This window comes from Panthera tigris, chromosome B4 (genome assembly GCF_018350195.1).
Source record: "Panthera tigris isolate Pti1 chromosome B4, P.tigris_Pti1_mat1.1, whole genome shotgun sequence".
Lineage (NCBI taxonomy): Eukaryota > Metazoa > Chordata > Mammalia > Carnivora > Felidae > Panthera > Panthera tigris.
In genome coordinates this window covers 56,676,611-56,692,248 of record NC_056666.1, presented here as the reverse complement: position 1 = coordinate 56,692,248, position 15,638 = coordinate 56,676,611, and the positions used below count along the sequence as shown (strand labels likewise).

At 34.5% G+C, this 15,638-nt stretch overlaps 1 protein-coding gene across 15 annotated transcripts in view; it reads left to right on the top strand.

The window, feature by feature from the left end:
* Positions 1-15,638, top strand: part of SOX5 (SRY-box transcription factor 5) — a 930,253-nt gene that overhangs the window by 538,351 nt on the left and 376,264 nt on the right. The window contains exon 1 of one of the 15 annotated variants that reach the window (XM_042991944.1): positions 13,954-13,969. The exons of the other annotated variants lie outside the window; for them this stretch is intronic. Within the exon in view, the coding sequence (XP_042847878.1) occupies positions 13,962-13,969 (8 nt within the window). The 5' untranslated portion in view covers positions 13,954-13,961. Of the gene's footprint in view, positions 1-13,953; positions 13,970-15,638 lie in introns of those variants that run through there. 15 annotated transcript variants of the gene reach the window in all.

Below are 15,638 nucleotides of genomic sequence, written 5' to 3'. Positions count from 1 at the left end.
CTGTCAGTTTCTTCAAATTTCCGTGGAGTTATAATAGAAAGGAAGATGTTTGCTTAAGGATTGTATGGGTTATTTTAGAGATTATATGTTTAAAAGGACAATTATATTTACCTTTTGAAATGCCACCATGTGTATCTGTCATTTCTCCACTGGGTTTAAAGAAGTTTGTGGCTGGCTAGGAATACCTTCCCCTTTTGCATCCCAGCTGATACTACACACAGTTTCTAAAATTGACCCACAAGATGTGATCCAAGCTCTATCTCTGTACAGATAGAGATACACTAATAGAGATATATATAAAGATAGCAATGACATTCAGTATGTACTTATGCTGTGCCAGCCTTAGCCTCACAAAAATCTCATTTGTTCTCCCTTTTCCACAAAGAAGAAAATGAAAGAAAGAGAGTTGCCTAATTTCTCAGGTAACAAAGGGCAGAGCTAGTATACAAACCCAAACAGTCCAGTTCCAAAGACCTGACTCTTAGCCATCAAATTTCAGTATTGATCTAGGTAAACAACAACAACAACAACAACAACAACAACAAAATGTGCTTCCAGAACGTTAGAATCTATTATTTAAGTGGCAGAAATTTCTGCATTCATTCAACAAATGTATTTCAAATGCTTACTATGTCAGGAATTATTTTAGTTGGTGAATAATTATTATAAAATTTCAGACACTGTACACACATAATATACAATGATTGTGATACAAACTTCTAATCTCTCCTATCTGAATCCATTCATTCATTCATGGCACAAGGTGATGTGCCAGCAGGTGGATAGCCAGATATGTGGACAGTTACATAAAGGGTTTCTTGGTAAAGGCTTCTTGAAACTATTTTTAAGACCTACCAATTTCCAGTGCACATTATAGATGGCAATTTCTTTACTGTGATAAGTATAGCTATGTAAGATCTCTCAAATATCTCTTTCTTAAGTCCTTTACAGGGTACTTCCTATTGAAATAGTGTCTTTATGGACAGGCAGTATCTTTGCTCAGAAAGTTTATCCGATTGGCTTTGCTATCTTTTTTAATTTTTAAAAATGGTTTATTTATTTTTAAGTGAGAGACAGAATGTGAGCGGGGAGAGAGGGAAACACAGAATCTGAAGCAGGCTCCAGGCTCTGAGCTGTCAGCACAGAGCCTGACGTGGGGCTTGAACTCACAAACCACGAGATCATGACCTGGGCCGAAGTCGAATGCTTAACCAACTGAGCCACCCAGGCACCCCTGTTTTTGCTCTCTTAATGGGCAGGACACCTCTTTATAGTAATTTTTAAATATGTCAGTGTTCACATCTTCAGTGGTGAAATTAATATGGAAACCTTGTGAGAAACTGGTAAATAATGCTAGAATTAAGACAATCTTAATCCTTTGATCTAACTTGTAGTCATGACATACTGCTTTTATAGGGTAGTGGGCCAGGGTGTTGGTAAATTTGAGTAGAGAACTCAATCAGGTATGGTAAAATAATGGGACTATTAAAAGACTGAAGATTCCTGGGGACAGTAAGGCATTTGGGAATGGAAGTGAACCTCGTGGTTTTATTCTATTGGATTTTTCAGTTTTACTCTTAAAATAGTGTATGTTAATATAGGTTTGAACTGAACCTATATTGGATCTCTGTTTTAATTTTTGATCTTTTAAGTATTTTTCCATATGTAGATATGGCTGAAGCTTCTGGTGGTTTCTTTGATTTCTTGATACCTGGTCAGGGAGAAACCATATAACTGTACTTATGGGTGCGTTTTGGAGTCAGACTGCTTTAATTTATTCCACAACTCCACTGTTATTAGCTATGTGATTTTGGCAAGTTACGTAAAGTTTCTGTGTCATAATTTCTTTACCTGTGAAATGGGGATATAATAATTCCCATCTTTTTGGTCACTTTACTACTCATGTAATAAACTAAGTAATCTTTCTACACTTAATAATGGGGAAAGATTCCAAGAATATTTCACATAACACAGGAAAGATGGCAAATCAACATTGGACTATATACTGATATATAAATATCCAGTACTTAATAAATAATATTGAAGCCAGTGTTTTGTACAGGATTTAGTAGAACTTCAGGTACTTGCTAAAAGGATTATAAATATTAAAAAGAAAATATTCATGTCATAGAATCCCATATGTTTTACATATTGTACATATATAATACATATGTTTGTTATATAAAAATATATACATGTTATAAAATTATACATTACACCTATATTATGTACACTATATATATGTGTATATATACACTGTATACACTATATATATGTTAATGTATGTGTGCACATAAATAGGCAAGTGGATAAAATAAGGGAAGATAATTCTTCCCAAAACCTTGGCTAAGAATACTCTTTTTAAACTGACAGTCATAAGGTTAATGATTACCATTTTCTGACACAAAAAAAAAGCCTAACATTTTATTGGTAAACACAATTGTTTTGCAGGACCCTGATGTGAGAGAGTAATATGTTTTGAGTCCTTAAATTGTCTCCAATAGAAGTATTGTAGAAAATTCATAAGGCATTCTTTACATTGCCATTTTTAGTAGAGACCAGATAAGAGAAAGAATATTGAATGATAACTAACTTAGTGAAGGAAGGCATTTCTATAAGTAGCTAAACTAATGTTTGCCAGGTATGTAGATTTCCTGGTGAAAGGATATTGGCAGAGATCTAAGAAAAGGCTAACATGTCCCTTAAACTATCTCCTTTAAATAACAGTTGTTACATCCAGGCTGTTGCTAAGAGATGAGGAACAATCAGTTCTTGACTGAGTTGTATTCTTGCCTAGATTGAGGGCACTCCCACTTCTGTCCTTAAATTGACTCTAGGTTTAGGAGTTCATGGAGACAAAGCAGGAATTTTCCTCAGGAAACACTTTTGGATCTGCTCGAGTACCTGTAAAGTGTCCCATGTGAGCCCCTAGAGTTTGGTATAACCGCATAGCAGAGGTTATCTTCATTTGAAGCATGTTAAGGCTGTCTATCATTAATGGTCCACTTTCATAAATGGATTGCCTTTGCAGATATTGAGCAACACAGCATTCCATTGGGCCCTCTGGGTTGACTTAACTCTAAAAGTCATCCCAGATTAACTGAAAGAGTTAATTTAGCAGATAATTTTATACGCTTTCACTATGAGTTAGTAGCACATCTACATGTAGAGTGATGACACAGAAACATTTCCATCTTGATTTGTTCCTTTAAAAATATTTAGCAAATACTTACTTTGTAACTAATTTCTTTGACAAGATGAAGGTACACATCAATATGAATAAAACAATGTGAGGAAGTGGTGAATGCAGGAAAAAGGGTAGGATAAAAGATTTTTATAATTTATCATGTTATCAATAGGAGAATAATCATTAAAAGCATCACTGTTTACCTTTTGCCAACTAAAACATCACCAAAATTGATGGTTTAGGTTCAGGCATGATTATTATAGGACTGCTCTTTATGATAACGTTTAGGCACTTACAGATCACGATGGCAGAGCTAACTCACCAGCACAGAAGATTTTTGACTTTACATTTGCTGCAACTGAAAACTTCCTAATGATCTAAAAAATGTCACAAGTATTCAAATATAGAGCTTTTCTTATTGTTTCCTTTTCTTTTTTTATTAAAAAATCAAGATCAATAGAAAAGTGCCGAGAGTAGTACAATGAATATCCATATACTTTAGACTTTTCACCAAGTTTTGCTATTTATTAAATTTAGGTCCTTTTACTTTCTCTTTCTTTTTTCTGATTCATTTGCAAGCACATTGCAGGCTAACACTTCTAAGAACCAGGACATTCTCCAACATAACCACAATAACATTAGCACAGCCAAGAAAGTAACATTAATTCAGTGATATTATTGGTTTTTATTATGATTTTTTAAAAGTTTTGTTTATTTATTGAGAGAGAGAGAGAGAGAGAGAGAACACAAGCGGGGAGGAGCAGAGGGAGAGGGAAAGAGAATCTCAGGCAGGCCCTGCACTGTCAGCATGGAGCCCAATGTGGTACTTGAAACCACGAACTGGGGGGGGGGGGGGGGGGGAGGCGGGGGGGGAGGGGAGATCATGACCTGAGCTGAAATCAAGAGTCAGATGCTTAACTGACTGAGCCACCCAGGCACCCCAATACAGTGATATTATTTGATATAGTCCATATCTACATTTCCTAACTGCCCCAGTAATGCCTTTTTTACCCTTTTTTTTTTTTTTTTTAAATCCGGGATCAAGTCAAGCATCAGATATTTTATTTACTTGTCATATCTCTCTAGGTCACTTTTAATTGTAAATAGTACCCTTCAATCATTTTGTCTTGGCATCGACATCAACATTTTTGAAGAGTCCCAGACATTTGCTTCACATAGTATCTCACAATCTGGATTTGTCTGATTGTGTCCTCATGATTAGATTCAGATTAAATACAGATTTTAAGACAGTTATTAGAGCATTGTCCTTTATAAAATCACTTAAGACTATAATTAGATTAGTTAGAAGTGGATACCTATCAAGTTCAAGTTTTGGTGTACCAAATTTTGGAGGTTTTTTTTAATTGGCTTAGATTTCTAGGACATCTAATCTGTGATCAGGAACAATCTGAGCCATAATGATTTGTCTTGCAGAGGGAGCTGTTTGGTACTAGTTGAGAATATAGAGCTTCCTTAATGCAACGAAGTATTAACAATTTATCCATGAAGTGTACTCTGCAGATGTTCATAAATACCAAATTTTTTGCAGGTAATAATCTAAAAATATTAATTATAATGTCTATCTAATAGTGTAGCACTGTAAAAGCACCGTGTATTTTGTTAGATTGGAATTCATATTTAGAACTACAATGTGTGCTCTTTATAAAAAGTGCTAGAAGTCAGTTATCTCAGTCAAAACAATTTCAACTCTTTTCCTCATTCTTCATTTACCCAATCAGATTTTTAAAATCAGATGTAATATTTTTAAGGATTCTAAAATATTTTATATATTTTGAATAAAATTAGAGGCGAATACAGTTTATTCTTTCTTATTTTAACTCTACCACTCTACAATTTAAAAAAGATATATTAAGATATTTTTAAAAGATTACAGAATGGAGATCTTTTTTATTACCAACATTTTCCAATTCTCTTTAAACTGAGAATTTAGCAGTTTGAAAATTGCCCCTATTTCAAGGTAGTGTATAGCATAGACTTTAGAGCCAGATGTCTATGTTTAGTTCCTGACTGCATATTTCACTAGCTGTGGCATATAGGGCTAGTTTCTTAACCTCTCTGAATTTCATTTTCCTCTTCTGCACAAAAAAAAAAGGAAAGAAAGAGATTGTGGCTATTGAGTAACAGAATATAAATAAATTAGCGCTGAACCTAGGATAGTGAAAACTGAATACATATTAGCTATTGTATTGATGGTGAATTGTCAATATTTGTAGTTATTAATGGAAATTTTTGATTGGCAGTAGAGAGAATAGATCTTTTAAGCCATTTAAAAATGTACATTCCTTCATGAAATATTATTAAATACTTTGTATATACTAGATAGTGCTAGCTTCTAGAAATTTAATAATGGACAAGACACATATGGCTCTTGTCCTCATTAAGCTTATAGTCTGCGGGAGACAGACGTTATGGAAGCAATTGCAGTATATCAAGCAAAATGTAAGTGGAGAAGTAAGTAAAGAGTGTTATGGGAGAACACACATTGACTTAATCCATGTCTGTCAGTTTTTTTTTTAGGAGGGGTAAACACTGAAGTTATAAATGGTAGAATTTTCTAGACCTAAGCAGTCATGTGGGTCTTGAGTATAGGCTCTAGAATAAGATTATCTAATTTACCAGCCTGATTCAGTGGTTTGTAAGATGGGTTCCCTTGGGTAAGCTGTTGAACTTGTCTGTGCCTGCCTCAGTTTCTTCATTTGTGAAGTGGAGAAATGACAGTCCATACCTCATGGGGTTGTTCTGAGGATTAAAAGAAATGAGTTATGGAAAACTCAGAACTGTCTTTTGACATTGTCAGTACCCAGTGAATGTTGACTGTATTATCAGAGAGGATTCAGTTTATACAAGTCCTGATGATGTTAGTATTATCAATGGAAGGACATAACGTGCCTGCATTTACTCCTTACAATGTAAATGTGCCAGAATCCCTCGTTCAAATATTTTTCGGCTTTTATCACCCTGCCCCTATAAGCGGTCACAGAGCTTTCTTTTGCACTTTACATGAGCTTCATCTTCAAAATATTAAGACAGAATGTCAAGCTGAACATATTTATATTTTTCCTTGATGTGTTAATAAAAATGGCATTTTGTGAGAGCAAAAAATAACCTAGTCAAATTGCTGCCGGCAGGTAAATTTTAAGTGGGATTGAATGAATTAAAAATGAAGCATTCTACCAGTGTTCTTGGAAAGTTTATGGAACAAAGTCTGCTTTACCAACTTGAACAACTTAGCCATTTTCTCTGCATGTTGCCCTCCTCCCCACATGACTCAGTAACATAGTTACATTTATTGGTTGTTTACTTACTTTTAATGCCCTTCATTCCACTAAGGTTTGTGAGGGGTGAGAAAGGGAGCTCTAGAATGCATGGTTTGAATTGAAAAGAGACGCTGTGTGGTCAGAATGAGGATGAGTGGAGAAATTGTAGGGAAGTTTTGGTTTTGAACAGCCTGTGGATTGTGCCTTTTTATTAAATGAAAACAGAATGATTTAATTTGGTCAAACTGTTAAGTTGTTATTATCCTGCTCATTGATGGAATCTGATAAACTTCAATGCTTTTTTCTTAAATTGCAGAATTTCTAAATATAACGTTTTCTGTTGATTCAGGACAAGCTGTTGTGTTAGGGCTCAAAAAATAGTAGTTCTAAAAATTGTTTTCAAAAGATATTAGATATCCTCAGGTGAAAACATGTATGTTCATAAACATGAAAAATTTTTATATAAGTATATATTGTACTTATTCCGACATGTGCTATTTGAGTACGTTTGGATTTCTTGCTTTAAGAAAGGTTTTTTCTTTTTCTTTTCTTCTTTTAAGGTATTCTTAATTTCACTCTTCTGTATGGGATATTTATTGTTAAATGGCCAGTCTCATGATGTGTGAACTTTGACTCCTACTTTGAAGACCGCTGCATTTAATTGGCTGTGTAATATTATTCAGCTACAATACAGAATTTAAACATTGTATTTATTAAGGAAAAAAATAAGGATAGTAGATAAAGGAACAGCATTAACTTTTTAGCAGTTTCTAAACTAATCATTTTACTTTTGATTTTTTTGTTGTTGTTTTTCATGTATATCATAGTCTAATACAGCTTTTGCTTGTTTCCACAATGTAACAAAGTTTTGTAGGATTTTGTATTAGTTTATTGGTTTTACATATTTTAATGTGAGAGTAATTCATTTTTGGGGGGAAATGGGTCATTGTTATCCAAGGAGCAGCTGTCTGTAGGGTAATATCAAATTCCCTGCTGATTGTTTCACTTTAAATTTCTATAGTATATGTTTGAAACACTACTACACTTTTAATGTTCACTTTTTCTGTTTTTATTTTTTTAGATGACAGATACATAAATATATACATATACAACCAGAAAAGTCAATTAATTAATCATAAGTTTTATTTGGAAATTATTAAAATAATTATATTTCTTTGCATCAATTAGATAGCTCATTGATTATGAATAGATAATTTTACCACAGTAGCGGGTAATAGACATTAAGACACCTATGTAACAGATAATTTTCTTTTGGTTTCCTGCTTTTTAGGAGTCCAAATTTTTACTTATTAGCTCTTGCTTACTACTTTATTAGCAAAAGAGCTAGGATGCTTAAAGATCATCGTCAGAAGGACAACTATGTATTTTTTTTTAATTGAAAGTCAGGCAAGTGATATGCTGTCTGTTCTCTGCCCGAGGGCAACCAACATTAATTTCCTTACTTGTAAATGATTGTTTTGCCTAGGGAATGAATATTTAAAAAATCAAGGAAAACCGTATTGTTTTATAATATATAAATTTTCATTTTTCTTTATCAATTTTAACTGAGAGATTAATTAAAATGCATAAAAGCATTTAAAGGTTTAGAAATTCAGATGTCTAATAAGATTAAAGGTGAAAAGTTTTACACATCTTTCCAATGTCAGTTTGTGGAGCTTTAATATTAAAGAGTTCTATTTCAGTTAAAGTGTAACTTGTCAATTCCCATAAAATTCCTTGGCCACACACAGTACTGAGCACCATTAAGGCCAGAAAGGAAAATCCACCTTCCTGCCTCCAAAAGGTCTTCTGCTAATAGATAATGAGTCTCTGAGATCTCAGTTTTCTTGTTTGCTAGAACTCGCTGCAGGTCCTGTGTTGTTGGCATCTGGCTCTACTCAGACTTCTTGGCTTTCACTCTGTATTTTGGGGGGCTGATCTGGTTTCCCTTCAGGTTTGGTTACCTTTTCTCCTGGGAGTCATGCTACAACGCTGTGATCTTCCTCATTTGCCCAGCAGATTTTCATTGGGCTGCTCCATGACTGTTAGATGCCCTGGTTCCGTCCTTTCCAGGGCTCCTTGATGCCCATCTTACTTTGGAGTGCATTTCACACCATCTCATGGACACGTCTTTGGGGTTCTGGAAAATGTAATACCCTTTTGGAGACGGTCTCAATGAATTTCAAAGTGAGCTTCTTTGTGAGTTTGTGAGGATTCCTGTGTTTTATAGAACACATGATAACAACACACTTAAAAAATGTAAATAGAGTTCAGTTTTACTCAGGACTTTTACGGTATAAGCCACGTATAGCAGACTACCAAGGGTTCTTCAAGATCAAATGAAACCAAACAGAAGTATTTACTGTTTTGCACATTTGTCAGAGATAGATTTTTTATAACATAGTTTGTTTTTTTTCCTTGTTTGGAACAAAATATAGACAATATAACTTGTCTAACTTATCATTAAACAGTGATGAAGAGTGATTTGTAGATATTATATAGCCTGTGAGGTGAAACAGGAAAATTAAAAGAGCTATTTGTAGTGATAATCATCATTTTATGTTTTTATTTTTTTTAATTTTTAAATTTTTTTTAAATTTATTTTTGAGAACAAATAAATAGAGAGACAGACTGTGAGCAGGGGAGGGCCAGAGAGAGGGAGACAAAGAATCCGGAGCAGGCTCCAGGCTCTGAGCTGTCAGCACCGAGCCCAAAGTGGGGCTCGAACTCACGCACCATGAGATCATGACCTGAGCTGAAGTCGGACGCTTAGCTGACTGAGCCACCCATGTGCCCCTGATCATCATCATTTTAATAAAGTGGAGTATTTTCTACTAATTATGAAAAGTATACTATCTCAGACTTTGGGTCTTGTAACCCTGCCTGTATGTATGTATCCATGTATGTATGTATATAAAATGAGAATGCAAGAGAACAAGAGCAAGAGAGATTGAGAGAGCAGGAGAAAAAGAGGAGAGAGAGATGCCAGCTTGGAGACAAACAGAGAAAGTGATGAAAAATAAGAGGGAGTGCCTTTATTAAAATACCATGAATTCTTCACAGAAGTGATATGCTTCCAGTGGAAAGGATAACCCTACCTGCCTTCACATGATGGAACCCAGATTCTCCCCCAAAGAGGTTATGCAGCTTATATGAGGTGAATTCGAATTGTTCCTATATAATGGTTAGGGGCAGTGAAAAGGGATCCTGCTAATTTGTAAGAATTTTTGGTAAAACTAATAAATGTAGTCCAGACTACAATCCTTTTAGAATAACAAAGCAGGGAATGTCTACTTTTTAAATTCAGGCTTTAAAATTAATTATGATACTTCAAACTTTGTTTTATTTGTATTAACCAGATTCTTTGTTTCTTTTTCATTTTGATACTGAAGATAATAGATAAGAATCATGGGGTCCTTCCTGGCATACAACAAAAAGTTCTTTATCCTATTAACTCATGCAGATCTATTTCAAGTCCTTTTGAAAAAGATTTCTTGGCATCTCACTCTCTTCTGAAGTTGGTCAACCTTTTAATCCAGGTTTTTCAAAATTTTGCTCTGACAAACAGAACTCGTGGGCAATCTTACCCATACGTTCTTTACTACTATCAAAAAAAATCACTCAAATCTATCATCAAAATGATGCGTCTTTTGGTAGTAAAAAATGGATATAGCAATGCTTTAAAGCAAAGAAAGTGCTATAGAACAAAAATAGAATTTTGAATATACTAAACATAACCCATAAGTTTAGCTGTCTTTGTTGAAACATTGATTAAAAGTAGATTAAACCTATGAATTAAGATTCTCTATCTTTATAATAATTTGCTTTTCCCATATAGATGATTCCTTGGCAAAAAAAAAAAAAAAAAAAAAGAAAGAAAGAAGAGAACACAGCTCACTTTTTTTCCTGTCTTCCTAGTGCATATATTACAGGCTCTGACAAGTCCTTCAGTAAAGAAAAGAATGAAAACTCATTTAATCCAGCTTTCCCTTAATTTATTTGGTGAGAGAAACTTTCTTACAATATTGATTTACTTCTTGGAAGATGTACTGAGAATACAATAATGAAAATGCCTATCTAAAGAGAATTTATAAATGTGAGTGTGAGGAATACCATTCTCGATTCACCCAAATCGAATAATATAAAAATATTATTGTAAATAAGTATGAGTTAGTTGTTAATTTAAATATCATGTCATCCCAGTGTTGTGGAAGTAGCACACTGTGATATGTTATATACATACGTGTTATATGTTATATATGGCATATGTATACCCATACTGAGGCTGTATTCTCATGAGTAACCTGCAGGGCTGATACACAGCAGCTGTAGCCAGTGTGGCTATATTGGTTATTGATAGCCAGCATCCATTCAAATTGCTTGGTATCTTGCTATACTCCCTAGTGAGGTATTTTAATCATCATCTTTAACCACAGATTGTAGCATTAAATGAAATAAAATAGTGTATGTAATCTTGTCAGAGTGACATATACCAGTATCACATTTGTCATTTCTGAGATGCATTTATTTATAGGAAAAAATGGGATAAACAAGTAAGTTTTCTATTACTTCGTAAGAAATGTTACTGGCTTTCAAACAGATATATTTTGGTAAGGTCATTTACGGCATTAAATATTCACCTTGAAATACTGTACTGTGTTATAAAGTGCTCAAAATTTGAAAATAGCATGGTAATCAGTTTTCTACATACAAATTGATATTCACCATTTATTTTGTTATTTATCTTCATATTTCGCTGGGCCTTGAGACAGAGTTTTCAGAATTTTTATTTCAAAAATACTTTTTCTGGCACCTGTTACTAACTTACCTGTTGCTTTCTTAAATTACACGTGAAGGTTTTCTTGTTATATGTGTGGAATATTACAGAATATCATGTCAGGGAGCACCTATGATCCACTTTACTATAATTTAAATAGTAAGGAGATGCTAAAAGTCACACAGGTGCACCACTCACTCTCCACTAATATTTATTCAGTAAATTAATTCAAATGCAATGCATACAGAATTATCGAGGCATTGTATGCATTTTTTGGTGTGTGAGAGAAATTCCATTTGAATTTTACCTGTATTAGAGAGCCAAAGTATTGTGCTAATGTATGAGGTCATAACTGTGGTTTGTGCTTATATCATGAAAACAGTATATAGCTATGATAGTTGCAAAAATTCATTGTGATAATTTCTGATCATTTGTTGGCATAACACATGGAAAATAACCATGACTTGTATTTTCTATTAAACTATTTCGTGATACAAGAGCAAAAGAAATTTAAAATTAAAACTATTTGGATTAAACTATATAAGCTTAACCAAGCCATGTCGAACTATCAATTGTTAGATGCCCTGAAATTAATAGTAATAATTTGAATATCTAAAAACTCTCCCTGCTATATTCTTTCTGTGAATTCCTTGATACTTTGTTTTCAAGCCTCCTTTCCCTTATATTTAACATTTTATCAAATACTACATTATTCTCTAAAGATTTTAACAGGTCAAAGGATATGGGGTGCCTGGGTGGCTCAGTTGGTTAAGTGTCCAGCTTTTGATTTGGGCTCAGGTTATGATCTCCAGGTTGGTAAGATCAAGCCCCATGTCAGGCTCTGCATTAACAGCGCAAAACCAGCTTGAGATTCTCTTTCTCCCTCTCTCTGCCCTTCCTTCTCCCTCAAAATAAATAAATAAACATAAACAAAAACAAGTGGAAGAATAGGATACCAATAGATTACAAGTTATAGACCTTAAAAATGTTGTAATATCTCTCCATTGCACCTGATTTAAATGTGTATCATTTTTACTCATCATTGAGGAATAGCTGGTAGAGAAGAAAACATTACCTCAGCAGTTTTTGATATTTTCACTAAAATTTCACCTTAATTTGTCCGGTTATATAAGAATTGTAGATTTAGCTTCAAATATTTTATACTACGTATCTGCTTATATGATTTCTGGTTAAAAAAAATCAGGAAGGCTTACCACAACAGCTACATAGCCTAAGGTAGTAGTGACTGCAAAATATACCTAATATGAAAGGAAGAATGCTTTATCTCTGATGTTAACTTCATATTTGTTTTTTGATATTTGTTACCTTCATAAACTTTTAAGGTCATTTAAATAACTTACAAACATACCTAAATGATTTATCTTGGTACAATTCAATAAATACTCATTGAGGGGACATCTGGGTGGCTCAGTCAGTTAAGTGTCCAACTTTGGCTCAGGTCATGATCTCCTGGTTCGCTGGTTTGAGCCCTGCGTTAGGCTCTGTGCTGACAGCTCATAGCCTGGAGCCTGCTTTAGATTCTGTGTCTCCCTCTCTCTCTCTCTCTCCCTGCCCCTCCCCTGCTTGTGCTCTCTCTCAAAAGTAAATAAATCAACATTTTTAAAAAATAAAAAAACATAGTCATTGAACATTTACTAAATGCAAAACTTTTTAAGGCAACGTTTGGGGGGAAAATCTTCCCTTAACAGCCTTCATTTGGACAGTAGAAAAGTTCACATAAACATCACAGGACTACATGATATAATAACTGCAATAGATACAAAATGTTGGGGAGCTCAAAGAAGGGCAAAATATATTCGAATGTGGAGCTGAAAGATTATGTAAAGGTGCTGATTTTGAACTGGTTCCTGGAGGTTGTATAGACTCTTGGAGCTCCTGGCATAGGATTGAAAGACTGAGCATTGGCATGCCAGACCATATAATCATGCTCAACTTTGGATGTGGTAAGAATCTTGTGGGACTGAGATATAGGGTATATGGTAGGTAAACTGAGGACAGGCTATGGAGGGCCCCAAACTACAGGATTGGCTGTTAATCTCTAGTCCGTGGGAAAGTTTTGATTTTTGTGTTTAGTGCAGGAATTGGATGATGGGTTTTATTTAATGTGTCTTTTGGTCATGGCACTTCTTAATTTAATAACTTCAACCTCTGCAGCATCCTCAGGCTCCAGTGTTAAACACGGTCTTGGTATTCAAGGGATGTATTAAATATATAAACCTGAATCTGACCTTCTATTTATCATCCCATTTATCTAGCTACTAAATCTATTGATTCCCATCTTGTACCCTTGTTTCTAGCCATTCTATATCACTCTATACTTCTTTTAATTCGGTGCTTTTGGTTTTCCTTTGGTATAACCTCATTCTTTAAGTTTCCCTTGGGGTGTTGTCTGCTTTTTGAATCCTGCTTTAACTGACTGAGAGAATTATGTACTCCCTCCGTGACTTCCATAGGATCTGCTTTCTGCCTCTGTTTATAGAATTTCCCACAGTTGTGTCTCCTCACTAGATTGTGATGTCACTATATTGTGAGTGCATCAGCTAAGAATCATTCATCTTTATTTCCTTATACCAAGCACAGTTTCAACATTCATGAAATACTTGTTGAATTGGATTAAATTTACAAACAATACGGATTCAATGGCAGCTGAACTTCTATATTGTTAATATAGGATATGTGTGACACGTGTTACATATGAATGTTGTGGTAACTATCATTTATCTATAGGATCTCATTTTTTCTCTGTAATATTACCCTGTAAAGACTGAAGTTTGAACTTCAGCTATACATAGGAAGCTAAATGTAGTAAATCATAGAGAGAAATTTATGTAAGGCACAAGTGACCCATGAATGCAGGCAAAGATTTCCTGTTCTCATTGTAATCATGCAAAGAGAGATACTTTTCTTGACACAAACCCTGGGTTTATTTTGTGGGATGTTAATTCTAAATTTAAATGGGAAAAATATAAAGCACTGTGTGTGGGTAGAATTTTGAAAACAGTATCTTTTGGAGAATCTTAATATTATTGTATTCTCACTGATATATTGATAATCATGGCATTAGATCTCTTTCTTTCTTTCTTTCTTTCTTTCTTTCTTTCTTTCTTTCTTTCTTTCTTTCTTTCTATCAAGACTGAACAGGAAGCTGTGTTGGCAACCACCACATTGGGTGGGATTCAGGAGGGAGATATACTAGAAAGGAGTGAAAACAAAGATTGCTTTGGTCCTCTTCTTTTAAGGAGGAACACACTAGCTGGTTTACAGTATTATTTCTCTCTGAGAAAAGTGGGAGCCCAAGGGGAAATTGTCCAGTATGTCGACCAGTCCGTTTCGTAGCTCTGCAGATTGTAATCATTTCTGTATTCTTTGCGCTTAATGAAATAATTGTTATATGCTGGAAGTTAGTGATTGCCGTTTTGGATAGAAGGAAGGAGTTTTACTTTGGAAAAAAATAAATTAGTAATGGAGTGGCAGGGAAGAAAAGACAGAACAGCTTTTCTGTTTTCCGGTTTGGATTCTGCTAGTGGCTTTGCTGCCTTGCCTGCAGTGATGGGTATTGCCAGAACTTAGGGAAAAACAAAGCTAAAATGGCAACATCTCTTAGGAAAATCTGTAAGATTGTAAGAAGGCTGGGTGGTTGTGGGGAGTGTGAGTTGGAGAGCAGATGCCTTTGGTCTGAGTTTCAGTCCTCACAGTCTGTTTGCTTTCTTGCTTTGAAATATTTTTTGTTTCTACCTCCTTGGTTTACAGGGAGCTGGGGAGGCTCGTTTTTGTTGTTGTTTTGAAATGTAAGTTTGCCAACAAGTGAGACAGAAAATAACTGCTGTGACAGACATGTCCCCTAAGACCTTTGCTTCTAAGGGAAACACCTCTCTGCTTCATGTTAAAAACAGAGGCCCCTACATTGTAATACCAGATTCTTTTTGTCTGCAGTGCAATATGAAAATGTAAAATTGTCCCTTTGTATTTTTAGCTTTTTTTTTTAAAGGTCATATCAACTTTGAAGTCTTAGAGCAATAGTTTCACTGCTGCCATGATTTGCTTTTTTTTTCCCTTCTTTTTTTTCTTTTTTTTCTTTTTTTTTTAAATTCTTAGGGCAGACATTGTGCTAAGTGCTGAACAGCTGCTTTAAATTCTACTTATGAACGGAAATTTGAGGTTTTTTAAAATGCTCTTATTTAATCATGATCAGACCTCCTCTGATTGATGGACTGCTCCTGTTGATTATTTTTTGTACTTTTTTTATTAGGCTTCCTTGGTAGTACAGAACCATTCTAACTTAGCTTCCCTTTAAAAAGGTGTATTAGGTGGATTATGTGCTAGCGATTCTTTAAGCGATGTTGATGGAAGAATTATTTTGTGTATTTAGACAGTC